We start from the raw sequence: 23,900 nt of genomic DNA on the forward strand, positions 1-23,900 counted from the left end.
ACATACGAAGAAGAATGGCTTTGTAAGAGCTCTGCCAAAGTCTGGGCTGAGTGATGCAGAGCAGCAACATTGACTCTACACTCAAACCACCTCCAGCCACCAAGCTATCCTTACTTTCCATACTGATAAGATTTTGCACTGATAAGAAGTTTCATGTTCTGTATTGTACAGGAGTAAGACCCCTTCTGGCTTTAACTACAGAACTCTGAGATTCTTCTGATGGGCTACTTTTTTCCCCCCAGAGTCGAACCCATATGAGCACAGAAGCATTTCTTGAATTTGCAGACACCACAGTATCTATCTCCCACACATTCGTGTCTTCTTTAATGGCTGCAAACCATTAAAACGCAGTACATGTATTTACAGGAAGTTATCACACACGGTCTTCTTAAATCCTGCCCCGGTTTGGCTCTTATTAATACGGACAACGGCAACGTGTACAAATTGCCCAGGGCACAGCCAAGCGCCACTGAGTGCTGTGCCGTCGCGCATGCCAGAGCAGCTTCCATCAGCGCCAGCTGTCCATCTGATACAGGGTTAATGAAATGTACAAAAGAAAATACAGGGGCTTGCATAAGAGAGTTAGAAGAATCCCTTGCTTAAACAAAAGTGTTGTCTGCTGTAAACACCTATCATGCTTACCAAGCGAACAAGGCACAGACTACTGATAAGGGGAGGAGACAGAGGCCTGATTCTACTGATAAGCAACTATTGACAAGGAAATGCGGATGTCTGGGTCTGTTGATAAGGGGGAGAAGCTGATGATTTATGGATGAGGTACCGACTAAGCCCTAAAGCCATGCGCGAAGATTAAAAGGTGAAAAGTTTAAGAAGAGGAAGACTCATTTACTTCATCTTGAGACCCCTGCCCATGACCAGAGGGGGCACTGCGCAGGCGCAAAGGACCTTCTAGCTCATTATAATACGAAGCGGGGACAGATACTAAATATGTGTAGGCGTATCAGTAACCTAATGCATATGTATGCCTTAAGGGAATAAATGTAAAGGAAAAACGACCCTGGGTGTGCATACTTTGGAGGAACGATCCCCATGCACCTCAGCGCTGAATAACGCATACCTACTTTACACCCCGCTTCCTTCCTACCGGCCCACCGGGCACACCGGAGCAGGACTCGGCACGATGCGCATCCCCGCCCGCGGCAGGGCTGCCATCCGCGTTCCACCTCCGGGACCGCCCACAGCTCCCAACCGCTCGGCCTCTCTCCCCTCACACAAGGGCGAGGGACCAGCCAGGGGCTCCGCGGCCGCGGCACCACGCGCCAGCCCTTCCCCGGCCCGTAAACAGCTCAGGCCGCACGGCACAGACCACACCGAGCAGGCCTGTCCCCGCCGCTCGCCGTCCCCCACGGAAGGGAAGGTGCCGCGGCCGCAGCGGCCCGTCCCCTCGGGCCCGGGGATGCGCACCGAGGACACCACGCCACCCCCAAGCCGCCCTGCCCGCCTCCCTGAGGCGGCGGGAGCGCAACAGCCGCCAGACCGCTCACCTCTACGCTCTGCTCGTCCATGGCCGCGGCCCCGCCGGGGAAGAAGATCCTCCCCGGCCACGCTCCTCACCACACTGCCCGCACCGGAACGGCGAAGCGGGGGGCAAGAGCCGCCGGGCAAGGACTGCGCGCAGGACCCCGGCCGGGCCGTGCCACAGCCCCGAGCAGCTCAACCGCTCCTCCCACTCCAACCGCCGCTGCACGGGCGGCGCCCAGCGAAGCCCCGCACTGCGCACGCGTGAGGCGGAGTGTCCGTGCTGCTGTTGCGCTCGTGGGGCCGTCGGCTCGGCAACGCTCGGGAGCCGCTCGGAGCGGAACCCGAGAGCGCCGAGGCTCCCGCGGATTCTCCTCAGGCTTGGTGCCCAGAGGAAATGGTTTCAGGAGCTCTGCAGAGCCCAGCCGCCTGCTGCTGGCTGTGCTGGCCCTGGGCGCTGGTGGCCACCAGCTCCCGTGGCGGCTGTGTTGTGCACACCACAGGGCGCGCTGAGCCCCGGGAGTGCTTGATGAGGACAAGTCTCAGGCTGGACACGGGTGCCCCTCTCGCCTCCCTGCCCTCAGGATGTTGAAGAGGGTCCATTTGGGCCCTGGCAGTGGCACAGTGTCACTCAGTGTGCAGAGCAGTGAAAGAGCAACACCACCTTCCCCTTCGAAGGGATTCTCCCATTCTGCTTTCTGTGCACTTAATTCCTTCCACAGAGGGACATACGAAGAAGAATGGCTTTGTAAGAGCTCTGCCAAAGTCTGGGCTGAGTGATGCAGAGCAGCAACATTGACTCTACACTCAAACCACCTCCAGCCAGCAAGTGCAACACTCGGGCAGGCTTCCAGTGCAAGGATTTATTTTCAAACACGGTGCAGTTAAATACAGTGCAAAAAAGAGGATTTACACAAAGGGGGGAGACAGCAAAGCCATTCAGACCAGGGAACGCGCATTTCTTCCCTAACAATACCGAGCTGTTATGACAAAAGTCCTGACACAGGTGCTTCCCTGCTCCAGGCGATTCCCTGCCTGAGCTCCCACCCAGGAGCTCTCACCCATCTCCTCAGTCCCTGGTACGTGCAACTTTACTTTTCCATCAGGCACCCCTGGTTAAGCCAAAGCAGACGGGAACCGTTTTGCCTCCTGAAGGTCTGAATAAAAAACATCTTCTGTGCATGAACACCCATTAGATGTGTGGGGCTGATGGTCAGCCAAACACGGTGCCCTTTGTGACGTGCTCTCCGTGAGCCACCACGGTGCCCTTTGTGACGTGCTCTCCGTGAGCCACCACGGTGCCCTTTGTGACGTGCCCGTTGTGACGGTGACGGGACAGAGCGGGAGCGAGAGGCTGGCGCAGACGCCTGAGCGCAGCCCACGTTGCTCCCCACTGCCCGAGCAGCTCCGCAGCGCCGAGACATTTCTCTCAACCTTAGCCGTTCCTCACGCCTATCCTTTTGTCCGCCAAGGATGGAGGAGGAATACACTGGACACATGAAGTCTATCCAGGCCTTCCTGCAGAGCCCAGCGAAGGTGACCGCAGCCGTTTCCAGGGCAGCAGTGCCCGAGTCTCCTGATGGGGCCAGTGGCTCTGCTGTCACGCGGCTGGGGGCTGCTGGCTGGGCAGAGCTGCTCCCCCAGGCCTCCTGCACAGCGCCGCAGCCCCAGAGCTCCAGTCCCGCTGGCCACGTGCCCCCCTTCTCACGCTGCCTTTTTGTGTCTCTGCCCCCCGGCTGCCCAGGAGGAGGCTGAGAAGGTGGAATTCCTGCGGGCCGTCTCCAGCCTCTGCAGAGCTCCCCGGGACCAGGGCTTCTTAGAGAAACTAAAGGAGTTCTGTGAGCAGTACGAGGTGGTAGAGAACATCAAGGTGAGGGGACACGCGGCTGGCCCGGGGAAGGGGGCAAGCTGCCAGGCGCCAGCACACTGTGAGGACACACAGGGCCCATGCAGGGGGAGGGCAGGGACCAGCGTGCGCAGGCAGACGCTGAGGGGACGCGGGTGCCGCTGAGCAGCCCTGGCAGCAGGGCCACGCTGGGGGCCAGTGCTGGGCTTGGGGGCAGAGGGTGTCTGCCAGCCCTGCTGCCTGGGGCCGGCTCTGCCGGCACTGGGTGCTGGCGGCCGCCAGGTCCCATCGCGGTTGTGTTCTGCAGGCGCTGGTGGAAGATGAGCCCATGGAGCACCTGGACACAGCGGTGCGGCAGCAAGCCATGCTGACCCTCGCCCAGATGAGGTGCGTGCCCAGCCCCTGGTTTGGCAGACACCTCTGCACAGCCCGTAGCCCTGGGCCTGCCCACGGGCATCTCCCATCCAGGCGGAGTCCAGTGGTGCCCTCAGAGGGCCTGCTCTTTGCACTGCTCGTGCCTTGCGGAGAGGCGCAGGGGAGAGCAGAGGGATCCTGCGGGTCCCCACCACATCTCGCGGGCTCCCGAAAGCGGGAGGCGGGAGGCTGTGCCTGCCAGGACCGTCCTTTGGCCTGGGCCACGTCAAGGACGGAGGAGGCACCTCCTGGCAGGGCTCCCTGCACACCAGGGCTCCGTCCCTCTTGGGGATCTCTGCTCCAGGGGTCTGTGTCCAGCTGCTCCAGGCAGGAAGGAAGCGCTCCCAGCGCCCACGTCTGACAGGTCCCTCTCTCTCTCTTTTTAGCAACGTGGAGATGCTATTGAGGAGCGAGAAGGAAAGCCTTTTAAACTCTTGCTTTAGGAAGGTCTTCTTTCTTCCCCCCATCACTACCAGGCAGGGCCAAGACAGCTTTCTCTACTCGAAGGTAAGTGCTGTTGGGCTGCCAGGGGCACTCAGAGCTGCTCCCTGGCTGGCACGTGCTGAACCACAGCCAGCGATCCACGGCACGACAGGGTCTCGGCTTTACTTTCCCACCCTTGTCCCTTCATCTCCTTCTCGTGGGCCTTGCCATGTCCAGTGCCTCTGGGCTGGCTCCTCTGCCCCCTGCAGCTTGCCTGCTCCAAGGTGTCCCTTGGCCACCCACAGGTGACAGGGGTGTCCTCCCCGTGGCGTGGGGGGTTAGATCCATCCCCGGGGAGAGAGGGACTGCAGAAAGACTGACGTGACCTTTTTCCTCCTTGCAGACCCTGGATGCCATGGACATCCTGCTGGAGAGCTTTGTGCTCAGCTCCCCGGGCTCCAGGGCCGTGTGGAGAATCTTGCAGGTGCGGCACTGGCAGAGAGCAGGGTTCGCAGGGGCTGTTCCTCACCCTGGAGGGATGGCAGTGTCCGCTCTGGAGTGGACGGTGTCCTCCCACGCCATGCACACAGCACGCTGCAGGGAGGGTGCTCAGCTCCCTCAGGGCACCCAGACATGGCCCACCGTGCTCTTCCAGGAGCCTCGTGTCCCCTGGCTGCAGTCAACGTCGCTTCCCCTCTGCAGCCTCCTCCCGCGCCATGGCAAAGCCTGGCCCGTGGCACTTGTGGGCCAGCTCCATCCCCAGAGCTTTCCTCGCACCAAAGCAGCGGGAGGCGCTGAGCCCTCTCCTCAGGCACCGCAGCAGTGGCAGCGGGTGCTGCTCTTCTGCCCATGCCTCGCAGTCCCTCCTGCTTTTCTGCCCAGGTCTGACCGGGGCAGAGACCCACTGGGACCTGCCTGTCCTGCACAGGGAGCCCAGCCCTGAAGCTCGGCACTCCTGACTTCTCAGGGAGCCCTGCGCCCATTCCCCTGTTGCAGCATCACCGCTCCCCGGCAGGGTGCTGCCCAAAAGCCCAGCCTTCATGGAGAGGGAACACAGGCCTGTGTTCCCGGGGAGGGCACAGAAAGAAGCAGACTCTACCTTGGGGTGGCATCTGCCTCCCTTCAGGGCCACAAGGACTGCCCGAGTCCCGCCGGGACCTGAGCAGTGCTGCTGCCGCTGCTGGCACAGGCACCAGCACCCAGGGCACAGCAGCAATTTCTCTCCTTCCAGATGCTGCTGCCCTTCACCGACATCAAGCACGCGACTGTGTGTGAACGGGCTGTGGCGAGGATCGGCAAGCTGGCCGATCTGATGGCCAGCTCTTCCTCAGTGCAGGTAAGGAGGCCCGCACCCTCCAGCCAGGCTGTCTCCCATTCCCTGCCCACCGTGGGCAGCAGCCTGCAGCTCGAGATGCCTGAGGCGCTCAGCATGGCTCTGCCCTGGGCAAGGGTCTCGGCTTCTCTTTCTCCCATGGCTTTCCCTCCCCAGTGCCCTTTCTGCCAGGAGCCACCTTGGCCCCCAGTCCTGTGCAGGACAGCACTGCCCAAGGAGCACGGCGGGAGGCCAGGCCTGGCAGCTCTCCCTGCGCTGCTGCCCAGCTCGCTGCTCTGGGAGGGCCCTGCACAACTCCGACCCTCCAGCATCCTTCCCTGGGGCAGAGTCTCAGGTTCAGGGCTTTTGTTCAGCTGCTGCCCCTCAGCCCTTCTACCTGTCCTGCCTCCCTTGCCCAGATCTGGAACTTGCTTGGACATGACGACAGCTCTTCCCATCACGGCATTATCGGTGACCGCTTCCTGGGACAGCTGCTGGGATGTCTCATTGTTTGCTCCACTAGCAAGATCTGGAACATCCAGAAGGAGGCTTGGGATGCTCTTCAGCACCTCTTTGGATTCATCCAGCAGAAAAAACGTAAGAGAAGCTTTGCTGGGCTGCCTTCCTCCACACACAGACATCTGCTCATAGTCCATGACAGCTTGCCATCTTCCCCCACCTCCTCTGCCCGTCACAGCTGCTTCCACAGCACCCCAGCTATCGTTTTGCTGCAGAAGCCGAGTGCTCAACACAAGCCCAGCACTGCTCTTTGCTGCTCTACTTTGCACTCTTCACAGGACCTCTCAGAACCCAGCAGTTCCACGGTCCTCATAGCCAAAGCTGTCATTGATGGCAATCGGTGCTGTGTCCTAATGACTCTTCCATGATCCCCTCCTGTTTAGGCACGACGTCACCAGAGGATGACGCAGAGCATCCCCAGGGTGGAGGGAAAAGGAAAGCTGGGAAACCCTCCCTTCTTTCTGTGTCCAGCACGAGGAGCATTGCACAGGTGAGCTTCTTCCCTGCTGGGCCTTTGCTCTGGGGCAGCAGAAGACTGGTGCAAGCAATGGGATCCGGAACCAGCGGGCTCGGCATGGTCTCACTGTCCCTGGTCAGAGGGTTGCTGCTGTTCTGGAGCAGGGACTCCAGAGGGCTGCGCTCCAGTGTCCCAGCAGCAGCTCCAGCCTTCGTGGCCACCAGGAAGCCCTGCTTCTCTGCAGGGCCAGCACACCGTGCCCACGACCCCAACCCTCCCTCACCGTGGGGCCCGCTCTTCTCATGCTCTGCCCCGCAGCGACTGCAGCCCCTGCTGCCAGGTTTCCTGCGGGTACTCTCGCCAGAGCTGCTCTCACTGCTCAGCCGAGCAGCACTCTCAGGGCACTCAGCGTAACACACGTCTTCCCTGCCTTCCTCCCTCCTGCAGGCATTTGGGGAATACCTCCACCCTCAGGATAAGACAGTCATCGTCCTCAGGGCCATAGGGGCCATGACAGACTCCTGCGTATGTGACAAGGAGGAGCTGATCAGCATCCTGAACGTGGCCATGACAGAACCTGCCTCCTGGCTGACAGAGGTAAGCAGCCTGTGGCTGCCCTGTCCTCCAGCCCTTCCAGGCACTCTTCCTCTCTGCATCCCACCTCCCCTCACCCAGGTGCCTCAGGCACCTTGAAGCCATTTCATGCCAGTGGAGTAGGATGGCAATGCCGGGTGTTTCAGCGGCAGCTGAGGAAATGGCTGCGGTCCTCTGGCAGCACCACCCTCACCCGTGTGCCCTGCAGGTGCCGATGGTCTCGAGCTCCATCTGGAAGTACCTGCCGGACATCAGCGGAGCATCAGCCCGGCGCAGCCTGAACTTGCTGCTTCTAAGCATGGTGGAGCAGAACCCCAGGGAGATGATCCTGAGCCTTATGGCTATCTCTCCAGCATGTGATAGGTACTGAGCCCCACAGCCCTCGTGGCTTTGTTCCGTGTGGGGAGTGGGACCTGGGGGCCCACAGAAAACTACAGGACACCCCAGAGGAGCTGGGCCCTGTACCCCATCGCTCTCTCCAGCCCTGCTGGCTCGGCCAGCCCTGCAGTAGCCAATGCTGGCCAAGCCAGACCCGAGCCTCGCCACGAGGTTCCTCCCTGTCCCACGGGCAACAGTTTCAGCCCCCTCCTGCCTGCCCAGGCTGGGACCCGGGCACGCCCACTGGGGGGTCAGGAAGGGCCAGGCCTGCAGGACAGCCTGGCTGCTGCAGGACTGGCCCGGGCACCGCGTGGTGGCCAAGGCAGCCCCGCTGACAGAGTGCTCTGTGTCTGCAGAGTTGCTCTGGCCATGTGGGAAGAGCTGCTGTCCCAGCCCCTCATCCTGGAGAAGGTTTTGAGGGAGCTGAGCAGCAACCTCCAGCAGCAGCAGTCACCTTCGACATTCAGATCCCACACAGTGGAGGCCTGCATACAGCTCTTGACTGTGAGTAACCAGACCAGGCCTTGCTCATGCTCAGGGCTGTGCCTGCCTCTCCACAAACACAGGCACAGCCCTCTCCCCTGCCATCTGCCCCCAAACAGTCACCTCCTCTGGGACACAGGGACACAGCCTGTTAGGGCCAGCCCAGCACCAGGCTCCCCTGTGCCAGCCACACAGGGCCATGCCACACCGCTTGGGTGCAGGTGCACAAAGTCCCCGTCTGCCCAGGCAGTGCTCTGCTTGCACAGGCAGAGCTGGCACAGGCAAGCGTGTGGTGTGTGGCGGGTGTCCCCCAGCACGGGCTCTCTGTCCCCAGGGCCCTTGCCCTGAGCTGCCAGTGGGACCCAGGAGCTGCACAGAGCGGGGAGCCCTGCAGGCTCGGCCAGTGTCTCACTGCCGTCTTTGTTTCAGCTGCTGGCCTCCAGCGATGTGACACCAGAAGAGTTTGCTGGGGTGTACAATACGGGGAGCTTCCCGTGGTGTCAACGTGCGGGGCCGTTCTCACTGACGCTCACAGGCCTCTTCACGTTGTCACAGTCACCTGACACAGTGAGTAGGGCATAGTCAAGGGAAGCCGAGTTGGCATCCTGGGGCTGGGCAGTGGGCGACGCGGTGGCTTGACCAGGGCTGGGAGTCGGGAGCTGGGCTGATGGCTCCAAATGCCCTCCAAGTCCCCTCAGAGGCCCCGATCCCCTCAGTGCACAACGGGCACGGCAGCCAGGAGGCTGCTGCAGGGATTCCCGTGCCACCTCCCAGGCAGCCAGGCGGGAGGCTGGTGCTTAATGGCCGGAGCGTCTTGGCCTGGGTGGTCTTTCGCCAGTTCACGTAAAAGGAATTCTGCGCTTCGTGCAGGCAAGGAAAATACTGGTCCTGCTGCCAGAACTGAGGGAGGCCCTGTGGAGTGCAAACGCAGCCATCAGGATGAAGGCCCTGCTCATTTTCAGAAATGTGGTTGGTCATTTGAAGAAGGCCAGTTCCACCGCTCTGCAGCTGGCCGAGGAGCTCCTGCCACTGTTTGATGACGTAAGGCTGCTATGGAAGCCTGATCCCCACTGATAGGCCCTTTGCAAGGACAAGTGCCCGTCAGCAGAGCCTGGCAGCAGCACTTGGCTGACGCTGTGCCCCTCCTCATACCCATGCGCTCTCCTGGGGATGGCTTCTGGGCTCTGCAGCCCAGCCCAGCTTCTCCCCGACTTGCTGATGGCTCTGGGAGACCTGGGCCCAGTCCTCTCAGCCACGCTGACGCCCTTGCTCAGGGAGCTGCTGCTACTGAAGTCCTCCTGTCCTCCTCCTTACCAGGTGTCCAGGCAGGTGCGAGAGCTCTCCATCTGCCTCTTCAAAGAAATAGTACAGATGGCGGATTGGAAGCACAAGCAGCAGATGCGGAAGAAGGTGCGCAAGAGCCTGGTCCCACTCGTGTTGCACATGAGTGATGAGATCGAGAGCGTGGCCAAGGTACAGATTGCAGACCTGAGCAGTGGTGCAGTGAAGGGCGTGCTGAGCCTGCGGGGGCGGGGGGGGGGGGGAGGCTGGGCATCAGGGAGGGCAGGAGAAGCTGGCAGAGACATTTCCCACACCTGCCCTACATGGTCCAGCGGGGCTCAGCAGCAGCCCATGAATACCAGGTCCCCAGAGGCTTCACAGCTGACCCCTGCAGGGGCCCTAGCTTTGGGCCCCAAGCCCTCTCCACAATCACCCCAGTCCTTGTTTCTCTCTGCAGGCGTCTTATGAAGCCCTCTGTGTAGCTGCGAAGGTGCTCAAATGGAAACAGCTCAGTCACCGCATGCGGGTATTGGAGAGAGAGAGAACTATGGAGTGCTTGGTGAGGACAAGTCCCAGGCTGGACACGGGTGCCCCTCTTGCCTCCCCGCCCTCAGGATGTTGAAGAGGATCCATCTGGGCCCTGGCAACGGCACAGAGGGCTCTCAGGAACTCCTGATCCACTCTGCCCTCGGCTGCCTCTGAACCTCAGCCCCACAGGGCTCCTGGCTGGGAGACGCAAACGGACTGAGGAGCAAGGCAGGGGTGTGGGGTGCCGGGAGGAGGGTTACGCCCGGGTGACTGGGGAGGGTCTGTGTCAGCCCTGTGCCCTTTTTCTCTCTCCAGCTGGAACACGACCGGAGCAGGGCTGAAGAATACGTGTTTCAAACCCTGCCTTATCTGCAGCACGCTCAGGTCACCGTGCGAACGGCAGCCCTGAGGTTCATCGGTGAGCCGCAGCCCCTGGGGTCCCTCTTATGACAGCCTGGCCCCAGTCCCATCTGCTGCACTGGCAGCGAGGAGCAGCCCTGTGGCTGCCAGAGCCCCAGCTGCCCCGTACAGGGCCTGTGCAGCCAGGGGCTCTGTGCTTCCCCCTCCTACCCCTGCCCACACAGCAGGGCTCGGCGGCACCTTGCTCAGTGCCACCTCCCCTCGCGTCCTGTCCTTCGCTGGGGTCACCCTGCTGAGGGGAGGAAGGGGTGCAGCCAAACCGGCAGAGCTGGGGCCACGATACCAGGAGTGTGCTGGGCAGCAGCAGGTCTGACGGAGCTCTCTGCACAGGGCTGGCCGGGAAGCACCTGGAGAACAGCAGCAAGGACACGCTGCAGGAGATCTACGAAGGTGCGCAGGGGCAGTGCTGTGTGTGACGGGGCTGAGGGGGCAGGGGACAGAGCCTGGGCAGCGTGCTGCCATGCCCTGTCCTGCTCCGGGGAACATCTTGGGGGCATTTGCTGCAATCCTGAGCAGCAGCTTCCAGGTGATCCATTTGTCCGCCTGCACCTCCTGGCCAGGGAAAGGGATGGTTGTGGCTGGCATGGTCCGGAAGGGATGCCTGCGGGTCTCTGCAGATCGCGGGGTTTCAGCTCTGCTCTTTCCTTCCGGCGCAGCCCTCTACAATTCAAGCAAAGACGAGGAATCCCAGGTCTCCTCCCTGGCAGTTCAGACCATGGACATGCTGAGAATTTCGTGGACACGGCCAAGACCGAGATGGACCCTGTGGGCGCTGTGCTGCTGTCTCTGAAAAGCCAGGCAGCAGTGAAGCCCTGCCCAAGGAAATGTGTCTTTTTGATCAAAACTCCAACCACCATTCCACGGCCACGGTGTCCTTCACACGCAGAGCAGAAAGGCCGGTCAGGAGCTGCCGGGCAGTGGCTGTGCCCAAGTCCCTGGCACCTGCCCAGCCACGGTCACTGGGAGCACCGCCGCCAGCGTGCACAGAAGTCAGGGTGATGCAGCAAGGCCACGGGTGTTGACAAGGCTTTTGCACAGGAGATTGTTCTGAAAATACAGATTGCAAATAAATTTAGAAGCAGGCACAGCAAGGCTTCCATGGAAAAAGAGCACCACAGCTGTGGTTCGCAGGACCGCGAGTCTTGGCAGTCTTGACTAACCTCTTAAGTGCCATCCAATTACTGCACATGTGTTTGGCAACTGCTATAGCAATAGCAAAGAATTACATGGTCAAATGGCACTCATCAGAAATTACATGTCACAGACCACTGTAATGCATTTAAGAAAAAACATCTAAAAGGGAAAACGGCATTGCCTGCTGCAGGAGCAAACCCTCTTGAGAGCCATAAGGGACAACAAAAGGGATCCAAGTAATGAGGGAAACTTAGTTCAGAGAAGAAAATAGGGAAAAGGGGATGATGCAGGGGGAGGAAGGATGGGCAGCAAGACCACAGCTGCTGGTATGCTGCAGACCTTCTACTGTCAGCTCTCCACAGCACACGTCACTCAGTGCAAGACCTGTGTAGAGCAGTGGAAAACGGAACACCACCTCTCCCTCCCCCAAGAACAGGCAGCATGCCCTCACACTTACAAAGAAACAAGTGAATACAAAAGGAACCTTCAAAAAAGCATCTTCCTTATAATGCCGCCGCCACCACCACAGTCACTACCGCAGAGGAGAAGCTGTCTTGCCTGAAGCTCTTCAAAGGGATTCTCTTCTCCCAGCCCAGCACATTCTGCTTTCTGTGCACTTAATTCCTTCCACAGAGGGACATACGAAGAAGAATGGCTTTGTAAGAGCTCTGCCAAAGTCTGGGCTGAGTGATGCAGAGCAGCAACATTGACTCTACACTCAAACCACCTCCAGCCACCAAGCTATCCTTACTTTCCATACTGATAAGATTTTGCACTGATAAGAAGTTTCATGTTCTGTATTGTACAGGAGTAAGACCCCTTCTGGCTTTAACTACAGAACTCTGAGATTCTTCTGATGGGCTACTTTTTTCCCCCCAGAGTCGAACCCATATGAGCACAGAAGCATTTCTTGAATTTGCAGACACCACAGTATCTATCTCCCACACATTCGTGTCTTCTTTAATGGCTGCAAACCATTAAAACGCAGTACATGTATTTACAGGAAGTTATCACACACGGTCTTCTTAAATCCTGCCCCGGTTTGGCTCTTATTAATACGGACAACGGCAACGTGTACAAATTGCCCAGGGCACAGCCAAGCGCCACTGAGTGCTGTGCCGTCGCGCATGCCAGAGCAGCTTCCATCAGCGCCAGCTGTCCATCTGATACAGGGTTAATGAAATGTACAAAAGAAAATACAGGGGCTTGCATAAGAGAGTTAGAAGAATCCCTTGCTTAAACAAAAGTGTTGTCTGCTGTAAACACCTATCATGCTTACCAAGCGAACAAGGCACAGACTACTGATAAGGGGAGGAGACAGAGGCCTGATTCTACTGATAAGCAACTATTGACAAGGAAATGCGGATGTCTGGGTCTGTTGATAAGGGGGAGAAGCTGATGATTTATGGATGAGGTACCGACTAAGCCCTAAAGCCATGCGCGAAGATTAAAAGGTGAAAAGTTTAAGAAGAGGAAGACTCATTTACTTCATCTTGAGACCCCTGCCCATGACCAGAGGGGGCACTGCGCAGGCGCAAAGGACCTTCTAGCTCATTATAATACGAAGCGGGGACAGATACTAAATATGTGTAGGCGTATCAGTAACCTAATGCATATGTATGCCTTAAGGGAATAAATGTAAAGGAAAAACGACCCTGGGTGTGCATACTTTGGAGGAACGATCCCCATGCACCTCAGCGCTGAATAACGCATACCTACTTTACACCCCGCTTCCTTCCTACCGGCCCACCGGGCACACCGGAGCAGGACTCGGCACGATGCGCATCCCCGCCCGCGGCAGGGCTGCCATCCGCGTTCCACCTCCGGGACCGCCCACAGCTCCCAACCGCTCGGCCTCTCTCCCCTCACACAAGGGCGAGGGACCAGCCAGGGGCTCCGCGGCCGCGGCACCACGCGCCAGCCCTTCCCCGGCCCGTAAACAGCTCAGGCCGCACGGCACAGACCACACCGAGCAGGCCTGTCCCCGCCGCTCGCCGTCCCCCACGGAAGGGAAGGTGCCGCGGCCGCAGCGGCCCGTCCCCTCGGGCCCGGGGATGCGCACCGAGGACACCACGCCACCCCCAAGCCGCCCTGCCCGCCTCCCTGAGGCGGCGGGAGCGCAACAGCCGCCAGACCGCTCACCTCTACGCTCTGCTCGTCCATGGCCGCGGCCCCGCCGGGGAAGAAGATCCTCCCCGGCCACGCTCCTCACCACACTGCCCGCACCGGAACGGCGAAGCGGGGGGCAAGAGCCGCCGGGCAAGGACTGCGCGCAGGACCCCGGCCGGGCCGTGCCACAGCCCCGAGCAGCTCAACCGCTCCTCCCACTCCAACCGCCGCTGCACGGGCGGCGCCCAGCGAAGCCCCGCACTGCGCACGCGTGAGGCGGAGTGTCCGTGCTGCTGTTGCGCTCGTGGGGCCGTCGGCTCGGCAACGCTCGGGAGCCGCTCGGAGCGGAACCCGAGAGCGCCGAGGCTCCCGCGGATTCTCCTCAGGCTTGGTGCCCAGAGGAAATGGTTTCAGGAGCTCTGCAGAGCCCAGCCGCCTGCTGCTGGCTGTGCTGGCCCTGGGCGCTGGTGGCCACCAGCTCCCGTGGCGGCTGTGTTGTGCACACCACAGGGCGCGCTGAGCCCCGGGAGTGCTTGATGAGGACAAGTCTCAGGCTGGACACGGGTGCCCCTCTCGCCTCCCTGCCCTCAGGATGTTGAAGAGGGTCCATTTGGGCCCTGGCAGTGGCACAGTGTCACTCAGTGTGCAGAGCAGTGAAAGAGCAACACCACCTTCCCCTTCGAAGGGATTCTCCCATTCTGCTTTCTGTGCACTTAATTCCTTCCACAGAGGGACATACGAAGAAGAATGGCTTTGTAAGAGCTCTGCCAAAGTCTGGGCTGAGTGATGCAGAGCAGCAACATTGACTCTACACTCAAACCACCTCCAGCCAGCAAGTGCAACACTCGGGCAGGCTTCCAGTGCAAGGATTTATTTTCAAACACGGTGCAGTTAAATACAGTGCAAAAAAGAGGATTTACACAAAGGGGGGAGACAGCAAAGCCATTCAGACCAGGGAACGCGCATTTCTTCCCTAACAATACCGAGCTGTTATGACAAAAGTCCTGACACAGGTGCTTCCCTGCTCCAGGCGATTCCCTGCCTGAGCTCCCACCCAGGAGCTCTCACCCATCTCCTCAGTCCCTGGTACGTGCAACTTTACTTTTCCATCAGGCACCCCTGGTTAAGCCAAAGCAGACGGGAACCGTTTTGCCTCCTGAAGGTCTGAATAAAAAACATCTTCTGTGCATGAACACCCATTAGATGTGTGGGGCTGATGGTCAGCCAAACACGGTGCCCTTTGTGACGTGCTCTCCGTGAGCCACCACGGTGCCCTTTGTGACGTGCTCTCCGTGAGCCACCACGGTGCCCTTTGTGACGTGCCCGTTGTGACGGTGACGGGACAGAGCGGGAGCGAGAGGCTGGCGCAGACGCCTGAGCGCAGCCCACGTTGCTCCCCACTGCCCGAGCAGCTCCGCAGCGCCGAGACATTTCTCTCAACCTTAGCCGTTCCTCACGCCTATCCTTTTGTCCGCCAAGGATGGAGGAGGAATACACTGGACACATGAAGTCTATCCAGGCCTTCCTGCAGAGCCCAGCGAAGGTGACCGCAGCCGTTTCCAGGGCAGCAGTGCCCGAGTCTCCTGATGGGGCCAGTGGCTCTGCTGCCAGGCGGCTGGGGGCTGCTGGCTGGGCAGAGCTGCTCCCCCAGGCCTCCTGCACAGCGCCGCAGCCCCAGAGCTCCAGTCCCGCTGGCCACGTGCCCCCCTTCTCACGCTGCCTTTTTGTGTCTCTGCCCCCCGGCTGCCCAGGAGGAGGCTGAGAAGGTGGAATTCCTGCGGGCCGTCTCCAGCCTCTGCAGAGCTCCCCGGGACCAGGGCTTCTTAGAGAAACTAAAGGAGTTCTGTGAGCAGTACGAGGTGGTAGAGAACATCAAGGTGAGGGGACACGCGGCTGGCCCGGGGAAGGGGGCAAGCTGCCAGGCGCCAGCACACTGTGAGGACACACAGGGCCCATGCAGGGGGAGGGCAGGGACCAGCGTGCGCAGGCAGACGCTGAGGGGACGCGGGTGCCGCTGAGCAGCCCTGGCAGCAGGGCCACGCTGGGGGCCAGTGCTGGGCTTGGGGGCAGAGGGTGTCTGCCAGCCCTGCTGCCTGGGGCCGGCTCTGCCGGCACTGGGTGCTGGCGGCCGCCAGGTCCCATCGCGGTTGTGTTCTGCAGGCGCTGGTGGAAGATGAGCCCATGGAGCACCTGGACACAGCGGTGCGGCAGCAAGCCATGCTGACCCTCGCCCAGATGAGGTGCGTGCCCAGCCCCTGGTTTGGCAGACACCTCTGCACAGCCCGTAGCCCTGGGCCTGCCCACGGGCATCTCCCATCCAGGCGGAGTCCAGTGGTGCCCTCAGAGGGCCTGCTCTTTGCACTGCTCGTGCCTTGCGGAGAGGCGCAGGGGAGAGCAGAGGGATCCTGCGGGTCCCCACCACATCTCGCGGGCTCCCGAAAGCGGGAGGCGGGAGGCTGTGCCTGCCAGGACCGTCCTTTGGCCTGGGCCACGTCAAGGACGGAGGAGGCACCTCCTGGCAGGGCTCCCTGCACACCAGGGCTCCGTCCCTCTTGGGGATCTCTGCTCCAGGGGTCTGTGTCCAGCTGCTCCAGGCAGGAAGGAAGCGCTCCCAGCGCCCACGTCTGACAGGTCCCTCTCTCTCTCTTTTTAGCAACGTGGAGATGCTATTGAGGAGCGAGAAGGAAAGCCTTTTAAACTCTTGCTTTAGGAAGGTCTTCTTTCTTCCCCCCATCACTACCAGGCAGGGCCAAGACAGCTTTCTCTACTCGAAGGTAAGTGCTGTTGGGCTGCCAGGGGCACTCAGAGCTGCTCCCTGGCTGGCACGTGCTGAACCACAGCCAGCGATCCACGGCACGACAGGGTCTCGGCTTTACTTTCCCACCCTTGTCCCTTCATCTCCTTCTCGTGGGCCTTGCCATGTCCAGTGCCTCTGGGCTGGCTCCTCTGCCCCCTGCAGCTTGCCTGCTCCAAGGTGTCCCTTGGCCACCCACAGGTGACAGGGGTGTCCTCCCCGTGGCGTGGGGGGTTAGATCCATCCCCGGGGAGAGAGGGACTGCAGAAAGACTGACGTGACCTTTTTCCTCCTTGCAGACCCTGGATGCCATGGACATCCTGCTGGAGAGCTTTGTGCTCAGCTCCCCGGGCTCCAGGGCCGTGTGGAGAATCTTGCAGGTGCGGCACTGGCAGAGAGCAGGGTTCGCAGGGGCTGTTCCTCACCCTGGAGGGATGGCAGTGTCCGCTCTGGAGTGGACGGTGTCCTCCCACGCCATGCACACAGCACGCTGCAGGGAGGGTGCTCAGCTCCCTCAGGGCACCCAGACATGGCCCACCGTGCTCTTCCAGGAGCCTCGTGTCCCCTGGCTGCAGTCAACGTCGCTTCCCCTCTGCAGCCTCCTCCCGCGCCATGGCAAAGCCTGGCCCGTGGCACTTGTGGGCCAGCTCCATCCCCAGAGCTTTCCTCGCACCAAAGCAGCGGGAGGCGCTGAGCCCTCTCCTCAGGCACCGCAGCAGTGGCAGCGGGTGCTGCTCTTCTGCCCATGCCTCGCAGTCCCTCCTGCTTTTCTGCCCAGGTCTGACCGGGGCAGAGACCCACTGGGACCTGCCTGTCCTGCACAGGGAGCCCAGCCCTGAAGCTCGGCACTCCTGACTTCTCAGGGAGCCCTGCGCCCATTCCCCTGTTGCAGCATCACCGCTCCCCGGCAGGGTGCTGCCCAAAAGCCCAGCCTTCATGGAGAGGGAACACAGGCCTGTGTTCCCGGGGAGGGCACAGAAAGAAGCAGACTCTACCTTGGGGTGGCATCTGCCTCCCTTCAGGGCCACAAGGACTGCCCGAGTCCCGCCGGGACCTGAGCAGTGCTGCTGCCGCTGCTGGCACAGGCACCAGCACCCAGGGCACAGCAGCAATTTCTCTCCTTCCAGATGCTGCTGCCCTTCACCGACATCAAGCACGCGACTGTGTGTGAACGGGCTGTGGCGAGGATCGGCAAGCTGGCCGATCTGATGGCCAGCTCTTCCTCAGTGCAGGTAAGGAGGCCCGCACCCTCCAGCCAGGCTGTCTCCCATTCCCTGCCCACCGTGGGCAGCAGCCTGCAGCTCGAGATGCCTGAGGCACTCAGCATGGCTCTGCCCTGGGCAAGGGTCTCGGCTTCTCTTTCTCCCATGGCTTTCCCTCCCCAGTGCCCTTTCTGCCAGGAGCCACCTTGGCCCCCAGTCCTGTGCAGGACAGCACTGCCCAAGGAGCACGGCGGGAGGCCAGGCCTGGCAGCTCTCCCTGCGCTGCTGCCCAGCTCGCTGCTCTGGGAGGGCCCTGCACAACTCCGACCCTCCAGCATCCTTCCCTGGGGCAGAGTCTCAGGTTCAGGGCTTTTGTTCAGCTGCTGCCCCTCAGCCCTTCTACCTGTCCTGCCTCCCTTGCCCAGATCTGGAACTTGCTTGGACATGACGACAGCTCTTCCCATCACGGCATTATCGGTGACCGCTTCCTGGGACAGCTGCTGGGATGTCTCATTGTTTGCTCCACTAGCAAGATCTGGAACATCCAGAAGGAGGCTTGGGATGCTCTTCAGCACCTCTTTGGATTCATCCAGCAGAAAAAACGTAAGAGAAGCTTTGCTGGGCTGCCTTCCTCCACACACAGACATCTGCTCATAGTCCATGACAGCTTGCCATCTTCCCCCACCTCCTCTGCCCGTCACAGCTGCTTCCACAGCACCCCAGCTATCGTTTTGCTGCAGAAGCCGAGTGCTCAACACAAGCCCAGCACTGCTCTTTGCTGCTCTACTTTGCACTCTTCACAGGACCTCTCAGAACCCAGCAGTTCCACGGTCCTCATAGCCAAAGCTGTCATTGATGGCAATCGGTGCTGTGTCCTAATGACTCTTCCATGATCCCCTCCTGTTTAGGCACGACGTCACCAGAGGATGACGCAGAGCATCCCCAGGGTGGAGGGAAAAGGAAAGCTGGGAAACCCTCCCTTCTTTCTGTGTCCAGCACGAGGAGCATTGCACAGGTGAGCTTCTTCCCTGCTGGGCCTTTGCTCTGGGGCAGCAGAAGACTGGTGCAAGCAATGGGATCCGGAACCAGCGGGCTCGGCATGGTCTCACTGTCCCTGGTCAGAGGGTTGCTGCTGTTCTGGAGCAGGGACTCCAGAGGGCTGCGCTCCAGTGTCCCAGCAGCAGCTCCAGCCTTCGTGGCCACCAGGAAGCCCTGCTTCTCTGCAGGGCCAGCACACCGTGCCCACGACCCCAACCCTCCCTCACCGTGGGGCCCGCTCTTCTCATGCTCTGCCCCGCAGCGACTGCAGCCCCTGCTGCCAGGTTTCCTGCGGGTACTCTCGCCAGAGCTGCTCTCACTGCTCAGCCGAGCAGCACTCTCAGGGCACTCAGCGTAACACACGTCTTCCCTGCCTTCCTCCCTCCTGCAGGCATTTGGGGAATACCTCCACCCTCAGGATAAGACAGTCATCGTCCTCAGGGCCATAGGGGCCATGACAGACTCCTGCGTATGTGACAAGGAGGAGCTGATCAGCATCCTGAACGTGGCCATGACAGAACCTGCCTCCTGGCTGACAGAGGTAAGCAGCCTGTGGCTGCCCTGTCCTCCAGCCCTTCCAGGCACTCTTCCTCTCTGCATCCCACCTCCCCTCACCCAGGTGCCTCAGGCACCTTGAAGCCATTTCATGCCAGTGGAGTAGGATGGCAATGCCGGGTGTTTCAGCGGCAGCTGAGGAAATGGCTGCGGTCCTCTGGCAGCACCACCCTCACCCGTGTGCCCTGCAGGTGCCGATGGTCTCGAGCTCCATCTGGAAGTACCTGCCGGACATCAGCGGAGCATCAGCCCGGCGCAGCCTGAACTTGCTGCTTCTAAGCATGGTGGAGCAGAACCCCAGGGAGATGATCCTGAGCCTTATGGCTATCTCTCCAGCATGTGATAGGTACTGAGCCCCACAGCCCTCGTGGCTTTGTTCCGTGTGGGGAGTGGGACCTGGGGGCCCACAGAAAACTACAGGACACCCCAGAGGAGCTGGGCCCTGTACCCCATCGCTCTCTCCAGCCCTGCTGGCTCGGCCAGCCCTGCAGTAGCCAATGCTGGCCAAGCCAGACCCGAGCCTCGCCACGAGGTTCCTCCCTGTCCCACGGGCAACAGTTTCAGCCCCCTCCTGCCTGCCCAGGCTGGGACCCGGGCACGCCCACTGGGGGGTCAGGAAGGGCCAGGCCTGCAGGACAGCCTGGCTGCTGCAGGACTGGCCCGGGCACCGCGTGGTGGCCAAGGCAGCCCCGCTGACAGAGTGCTCTGTGTCTGCAGAGTTGCTCTGGCCATGTGGGAAGAGCTGCTGTCCCAGCCCCTCATCCTGGAGAAGGTTTTGAGGGAGCTGAGCAGCAACCTCCAGCAGCAGCAGTCACCTTCGACATTCAGATCCCACACAGTGGAGGCCTGCATACAGCTCTTGACTGTGAGTAACCAGACCAGGCCTTGCTCATGCTCAGGGCTGTGCCTGCCTCTCCACAAACACAGGCACAGCCCTCTCCCCTGCCATCTGCCCCCAAACAGTCACCTCCTCTGGGACACAGGGACACAGCCTGTTAGGGCCAGCCCAGCACCAGGCTCCCCTGTGCCAGCCACACAGGGCCATGCCACACCGCTTGGGTGCAGGTGCACAAAGTCCCCGTCTGCCCAGGCAGTGCTCTGCTTGCACAGGCAGAGCTGGCACAGACAAGCGTGTGGTGCGTGGCGGGTGTCCCCCAGCACGGGCTCTCTGTCCCCAGGGCCCTTGCCCTGAGCTGCCAGTGGGACCCAGGAGCTGCACAGAGCGGGGAGCCCTGCAGGCTCGGCCAGTGTCTCACTGCCGTCTTTGTTTCAGCTGCTGGCCTCCAGCGATGTGACACCAGAAGAGTTTGCTGGGGTGTACAATACGGGGAGCTTCCCGTGGTGTCAACGTGCGGGGCCGTTCTCGCTGACGCTCACAGGCCTCTTCACGTTGTCACAGTCACCTGACACAGTGAGTAGGGCATAGTCAAGGGAAGCCGAGTTGGCATCCTGGGGCTGGGCAGTGGGTGACGCGGTGGCTTGACCAGGGCTGGGAGTCGGGAGCTGGGCTGATGGCTCCAAATGCCCTCCAAGTCCCCTCAGAGGCCCCGATCCCCTCAGTGCACAACGGGCACGGCAGCCAGGAGGCTGCTGCAGGGATTCCCGTGCCACCTCCCAGGCAGCCAGGCGGGAGGCTGGTGCTTAATGGCCAGAGCGTCTTGGCCTGGGTGGTCTTTCGCCAGTTCACGTAAAAGGAATTCTGCGCTTCGTGCAGGCAAGGAAAATACTGGTCCTGCTGCCAGAACTGAGGGAGGCCCTGTGGAGTGCAAACACAGCCATCAGGATGAAGGCCCTGCTCATTTTCAGAAATGTGGTTGGTCATTTGAAGAAGGCCAGTTCCACCGCTCTGCAGCTGGCCGAGGAGCTCCTGCCACTGTTTGATGACGTAAGGCTGCTATGGAAGCCTGATCCCCACTGATAGGCCCTTTGCAAGGACAAGTGCCCGTCAGCAGAGCCTGGCAGCAGCACTTGGCTGGGGCTGTGCCCCTCCTCATACCCATGCGCTGTCCTGGGGATGGCTTCTGGGCTCTGCAGCCCAGCCCAGCCCAGCTTCTCCCCGACTTGCTGATGGCTCTGGGAGACCTGAGCCCAATCCTCTCAGCCACGCTGACGCCCTTGCTCAGGGAGCTGCTGCTACTGAAGTCCTCCTGTCCTCCTCCTTACCAGGTGTCCAGGCAGGTGCGAGAGCTCTCCATCTGCCTCTTCAAAGAAATAGTACAGATGGCGGATTGGAAGCACAAGCAGCAGATGCGGAAGAAGGTGCGCAAGAGCCTGGTCCCACTCGTGTTGCACACGAGTGATGAGATCGAGAGCGTGGCCAAGGTACAGATTGCAGACCTGAGCAGTGGTGCAGTGAAGGGCGTGCTGAGCCTGCGGGGGCGGGGGGGGGGGGAGGCTGGGCATCAGGGAGGGCAGGAGAAGCTGGCAGAGACATTTCCCACCCCTGCCCTACATGGTCCAGCGGGGCTCAGCAGCAGCCCATGAATACCAGGTCCCCAGAGGCTTCACAGCTGACCCCTGCAGGGGCCCTAGCTTTGGGCCCCAAGCCCTCTCCACAATCTCCCCAGTCCTTGTTTCTCTCTGCAGGCGTCTTATGAAGCCCTCTGTGTAGCTGCGAAGGTGCTCAAATGGAAACAGCTCAGTCACCGCATGCGGGTATTGGAGAGAGAGAGAACTGTGGAGTGCTTGGTGAGGACAAGTCCCAGGCTGGACACTGGACACGGGTGCCCCTCTCGCCTCCCCGCCCTCAGGATGTTGAAGAGGATCCATCTGGGCCCTGGCAACGGCACAGAGGGCTCTCAGGAACTCCTGATCCACTCTGCCCTCGGCTGCCTCTGAACCTCAGCCCCACAGGGCTCCTGGCTGGGAGACGCAAACGGACTGAGGAGCAAGGCAGGGGTGTGGGGTGCCGGGAGGAGGGTTACGCCCGGGTGACTGGGGAGGGTCTGTGTCAGCCCTGTGCCCTTTTTCTCTCTCCAGCTGGAACACGACCGGAGCAGGGCTGAAGAATACGTGTTTCAAATCCTGCCTTATCTGCAGCACGCTCAGGTCACCGTGCGAACGGCAGCCCTGAGGTTCATCGGTGAGCCGCAGCCCCTGGGGTCCCTCTTATGACAGCCTGGCCCCAGTCCCATCTGCTGCACTGGCAGCGAGGAACAGCCCTGTGGCTGCCAGAGCACCAGCTGCCCCGTACAGGGCCTGTGCAGCCAGGGGCTCTGTGCTTCCCCCTCCTACCCCTGCCCACACAGCAGGGCTCGGCGGCACCTTGCTCAGTGCCACCTCCCCTCGCGTCCTGTCCTTCGCTGGGGTCACCCTGCTGAGGGGAGGAAGGGGTGCAGCCAAACCGGCAGAGCTGGGGCCACGATACCAGGAGTGTGCTGGGCAGCAGCAGGTCTGACGGAGCTCTCTGCACAGGGCTGGCCGGGAAGCACCTGGAGAACAGCAGCAAGGACACGCTGCAGGAGATCTACGAAGGTGCGCAGGGGCAGTGCTGTGTGTGACGGGGCTGAGGGGGCAGGGGACAGAGCCTGGGCAGCGTGCTGCCATGCCCTGTCCTGCTCCGGGGAACATCTTGGGGGCATTTGCTGCAATCCTGAGCAGCAGCTTCCAGGTGATCCATTTGTCCGCCTGCACCTCCTGGCCAGGGAAAGGGAAGGTTGGGGTGGCATGGTCTGGAAGGGATGCCTGCGGGTCTCTGCAGATCGGGGGCTTTCAGCTCTGCTCTTTCCTTCTGGCGCAGCCCTCTACAATTCAAGCAAAGATGAGGAATCCGAGGTCTCCTCCCTGGCAGTTCAGACCATGGACATGCTGAGAATTTCGTGGACACGGCCAAGACCGAGATGGACCCTGTGGGCGCTGTGCTGCTGTCTCTGAAAAGCCAGGCAGCAGTGAAGCCCTGCCCAAGGAAATGTGTCTTTTTGATCAAAACTCCAACCACCATTCCACGGCCACGGTGTCCTTCACACGCAGAGCAGAAAGGCCGGTCAGGAGCTGCCGGGCAGTGGCTGTGCCCAAGTCCCTGGCACCTGCCCAGCCACGGTCACTGGGAGCACCGCCGCCAGCGTGCACAGAAGTCAGGGTGATGCAGCAAGGCCACGGGTGTTGACAAGGCTTTTGCACAGGGGATTTTTCTGAAAATACAGATTGCAAATAAATTTAGAAGCAGGCACAGCAAGGCTTCCATGGAAAAAGAGCACCACAGCTGTGGTTCGCAGGACCGCGAGTCTTGGCAGTCTTGACTAACCTCTTAAGTGCCATCCAATTACTGCACATGTGTTTGGCAACTGCTATAGCAATAGCAAAGAATTACATGGTCAAATGGCACTCATCAGAAATTACATGTCACAGACCACTGTAATGCATTTAAGAAAAAACATCTAAAAGGGAAAACGGCATTACCTGCTGCAGGAGCAAACCCTCTTGAGAGCCATAAGGGACAACAAAAGGGATCCAAGTAATGAGGGAAACTTAGTTCAGAGAAGAAAATAGGGAAAAGGGGATGATGCAGGGGGAGGAAGGATGGGCAGCAAGACCACAGCTGCTGGTATGCTGCAGACCTTCTACTGTCAGCTCTCCGCAGCACACGTCACTCAGTGCAAGACCTGTGTAGAGCAGTGGAAAACGGAACACCACCTCTCCCTCCCCCAAGAACAGCCAGCATGCCCTCACACTTACAAAGAAACAAGTGAATACAAAAGGAACCTTCAAAAAAGCATCTTCCTTATAATGCCGCCGCCACCACCACAGTCACTACCGCAGAGGAGAAGCTGTCTTGCCTGAAGCTCTTCAAAGGGATTCTCTTCTCCCAGCCCAGCACATTCTGCTTTCTGTGCACTTAATTCCTTCCACAGAGGGACATACGAAGAAGAATGGCTTTGTAAGAGCTCTGCCAAAGTCTGGGCTGAGTGATGCAGAGGAGCACCACAGAGTTGCTG

The 23,900-nt window shown here is 60.4% G+C and overlaps 2 protein-coding genes and 1 long non-coding RNA gene across 3 annotated transcripts; all 3 read left to right on the forward strand.

Moving 5' to 3' along the window:
- The first annotated feature begins 2,742 nt into the window (after positions 1–2,742).
- LOC136022130 (maestro heat-like repeat-containing protein family member 7) lies at positions 2,743–7,414 on the forward strand. Its single transcript, XM_065695064.1, has 10 exons — positions 2,743–3,015; positions 3,224–3,349; positions 3,633–3,712; positions 4,126–4,246; positions 4,566–4,646; positions 5,394–5,498; positions 5,894–6,071; positions 6,377–6,483; positions 6,898–7,047; positions 7,253–7,414. Exons 1-10 carry the CDS (start codon positions 2,953–2,955, stop codon positions 7,412–7,414), a joined length of 1,173 nt encoding a protein of 390 aa, XP_065551136.1. The 5' UTR covers positions 2,743–2,952.
- Positions 7,415–8,846: 1,432 nt separating this feature from the next.
- On the forward strand, positions 8,847–9,731 carry LOC136021949 (uncharacterized). Its single transcript, XR_010615947.1, has 3 exons — positions 8,847–8,946; positions 9,223–9,378; positions 9,644–9,731. It is a non-coding gene; the product is annotated as an uncharacterized LOC136021949 (long non-coding RNA).
- A 4,916-nt stretch (positions 9,732–14,647) lies between these two features.
- On the forward strand, positions 14,648–22,854 carry LOC136022131 (maestro heat-like repeat-containing protein family member 7). Its single transcript, XM_065695066.1, has 18 exons — positions 14,648–14,920; positions 15,129–15,254; positions 15,538–15,617; positions 16,031–16,151; positions 16,471–16,551; positions 17,299–17,403; positions 17,799–17,976; positions 18,282–18,388; positions 18,803–18,952; positions 19,158–19,312; positions 19,684–19,831; positions 20,240–20,377; positions 20,681–20,851; positions 21,133–21,288; positions 21,553–21,654; positions 21,946–22,048; positions 22,381–22,440; positions 22,706–22,854. Exons 1-18 carry the CDS (start codon positions 14,858–14,860, stop codon positions 22,837–22,839), a joined length of 2,178 nt encoding a protein of 725 aa, XP_065551138.1. The 5' UTR covers positions 14,648–14,857; the 3' UTR covers positions 22,840–22,854.
- The last annotated feature ends 1,046 nt before the right edge of the window (positions 22,855–23,900 follow it).

Source organism: Lathamus discolor, chromosome 14 (assembly GCF_037157495.1).
Source record: "Lathamus discolor isolate bLatDis1 chromosome 14, bLatDis1.hap1, whole genome shotgun sequence".
In the NCBI taxonomy this organism is placed as follows: Eukaryota; Metazoa; Chordata; class Aves; order Psittaciformes; family Psittacidae; genus Lathamus; species Lathamus discolor.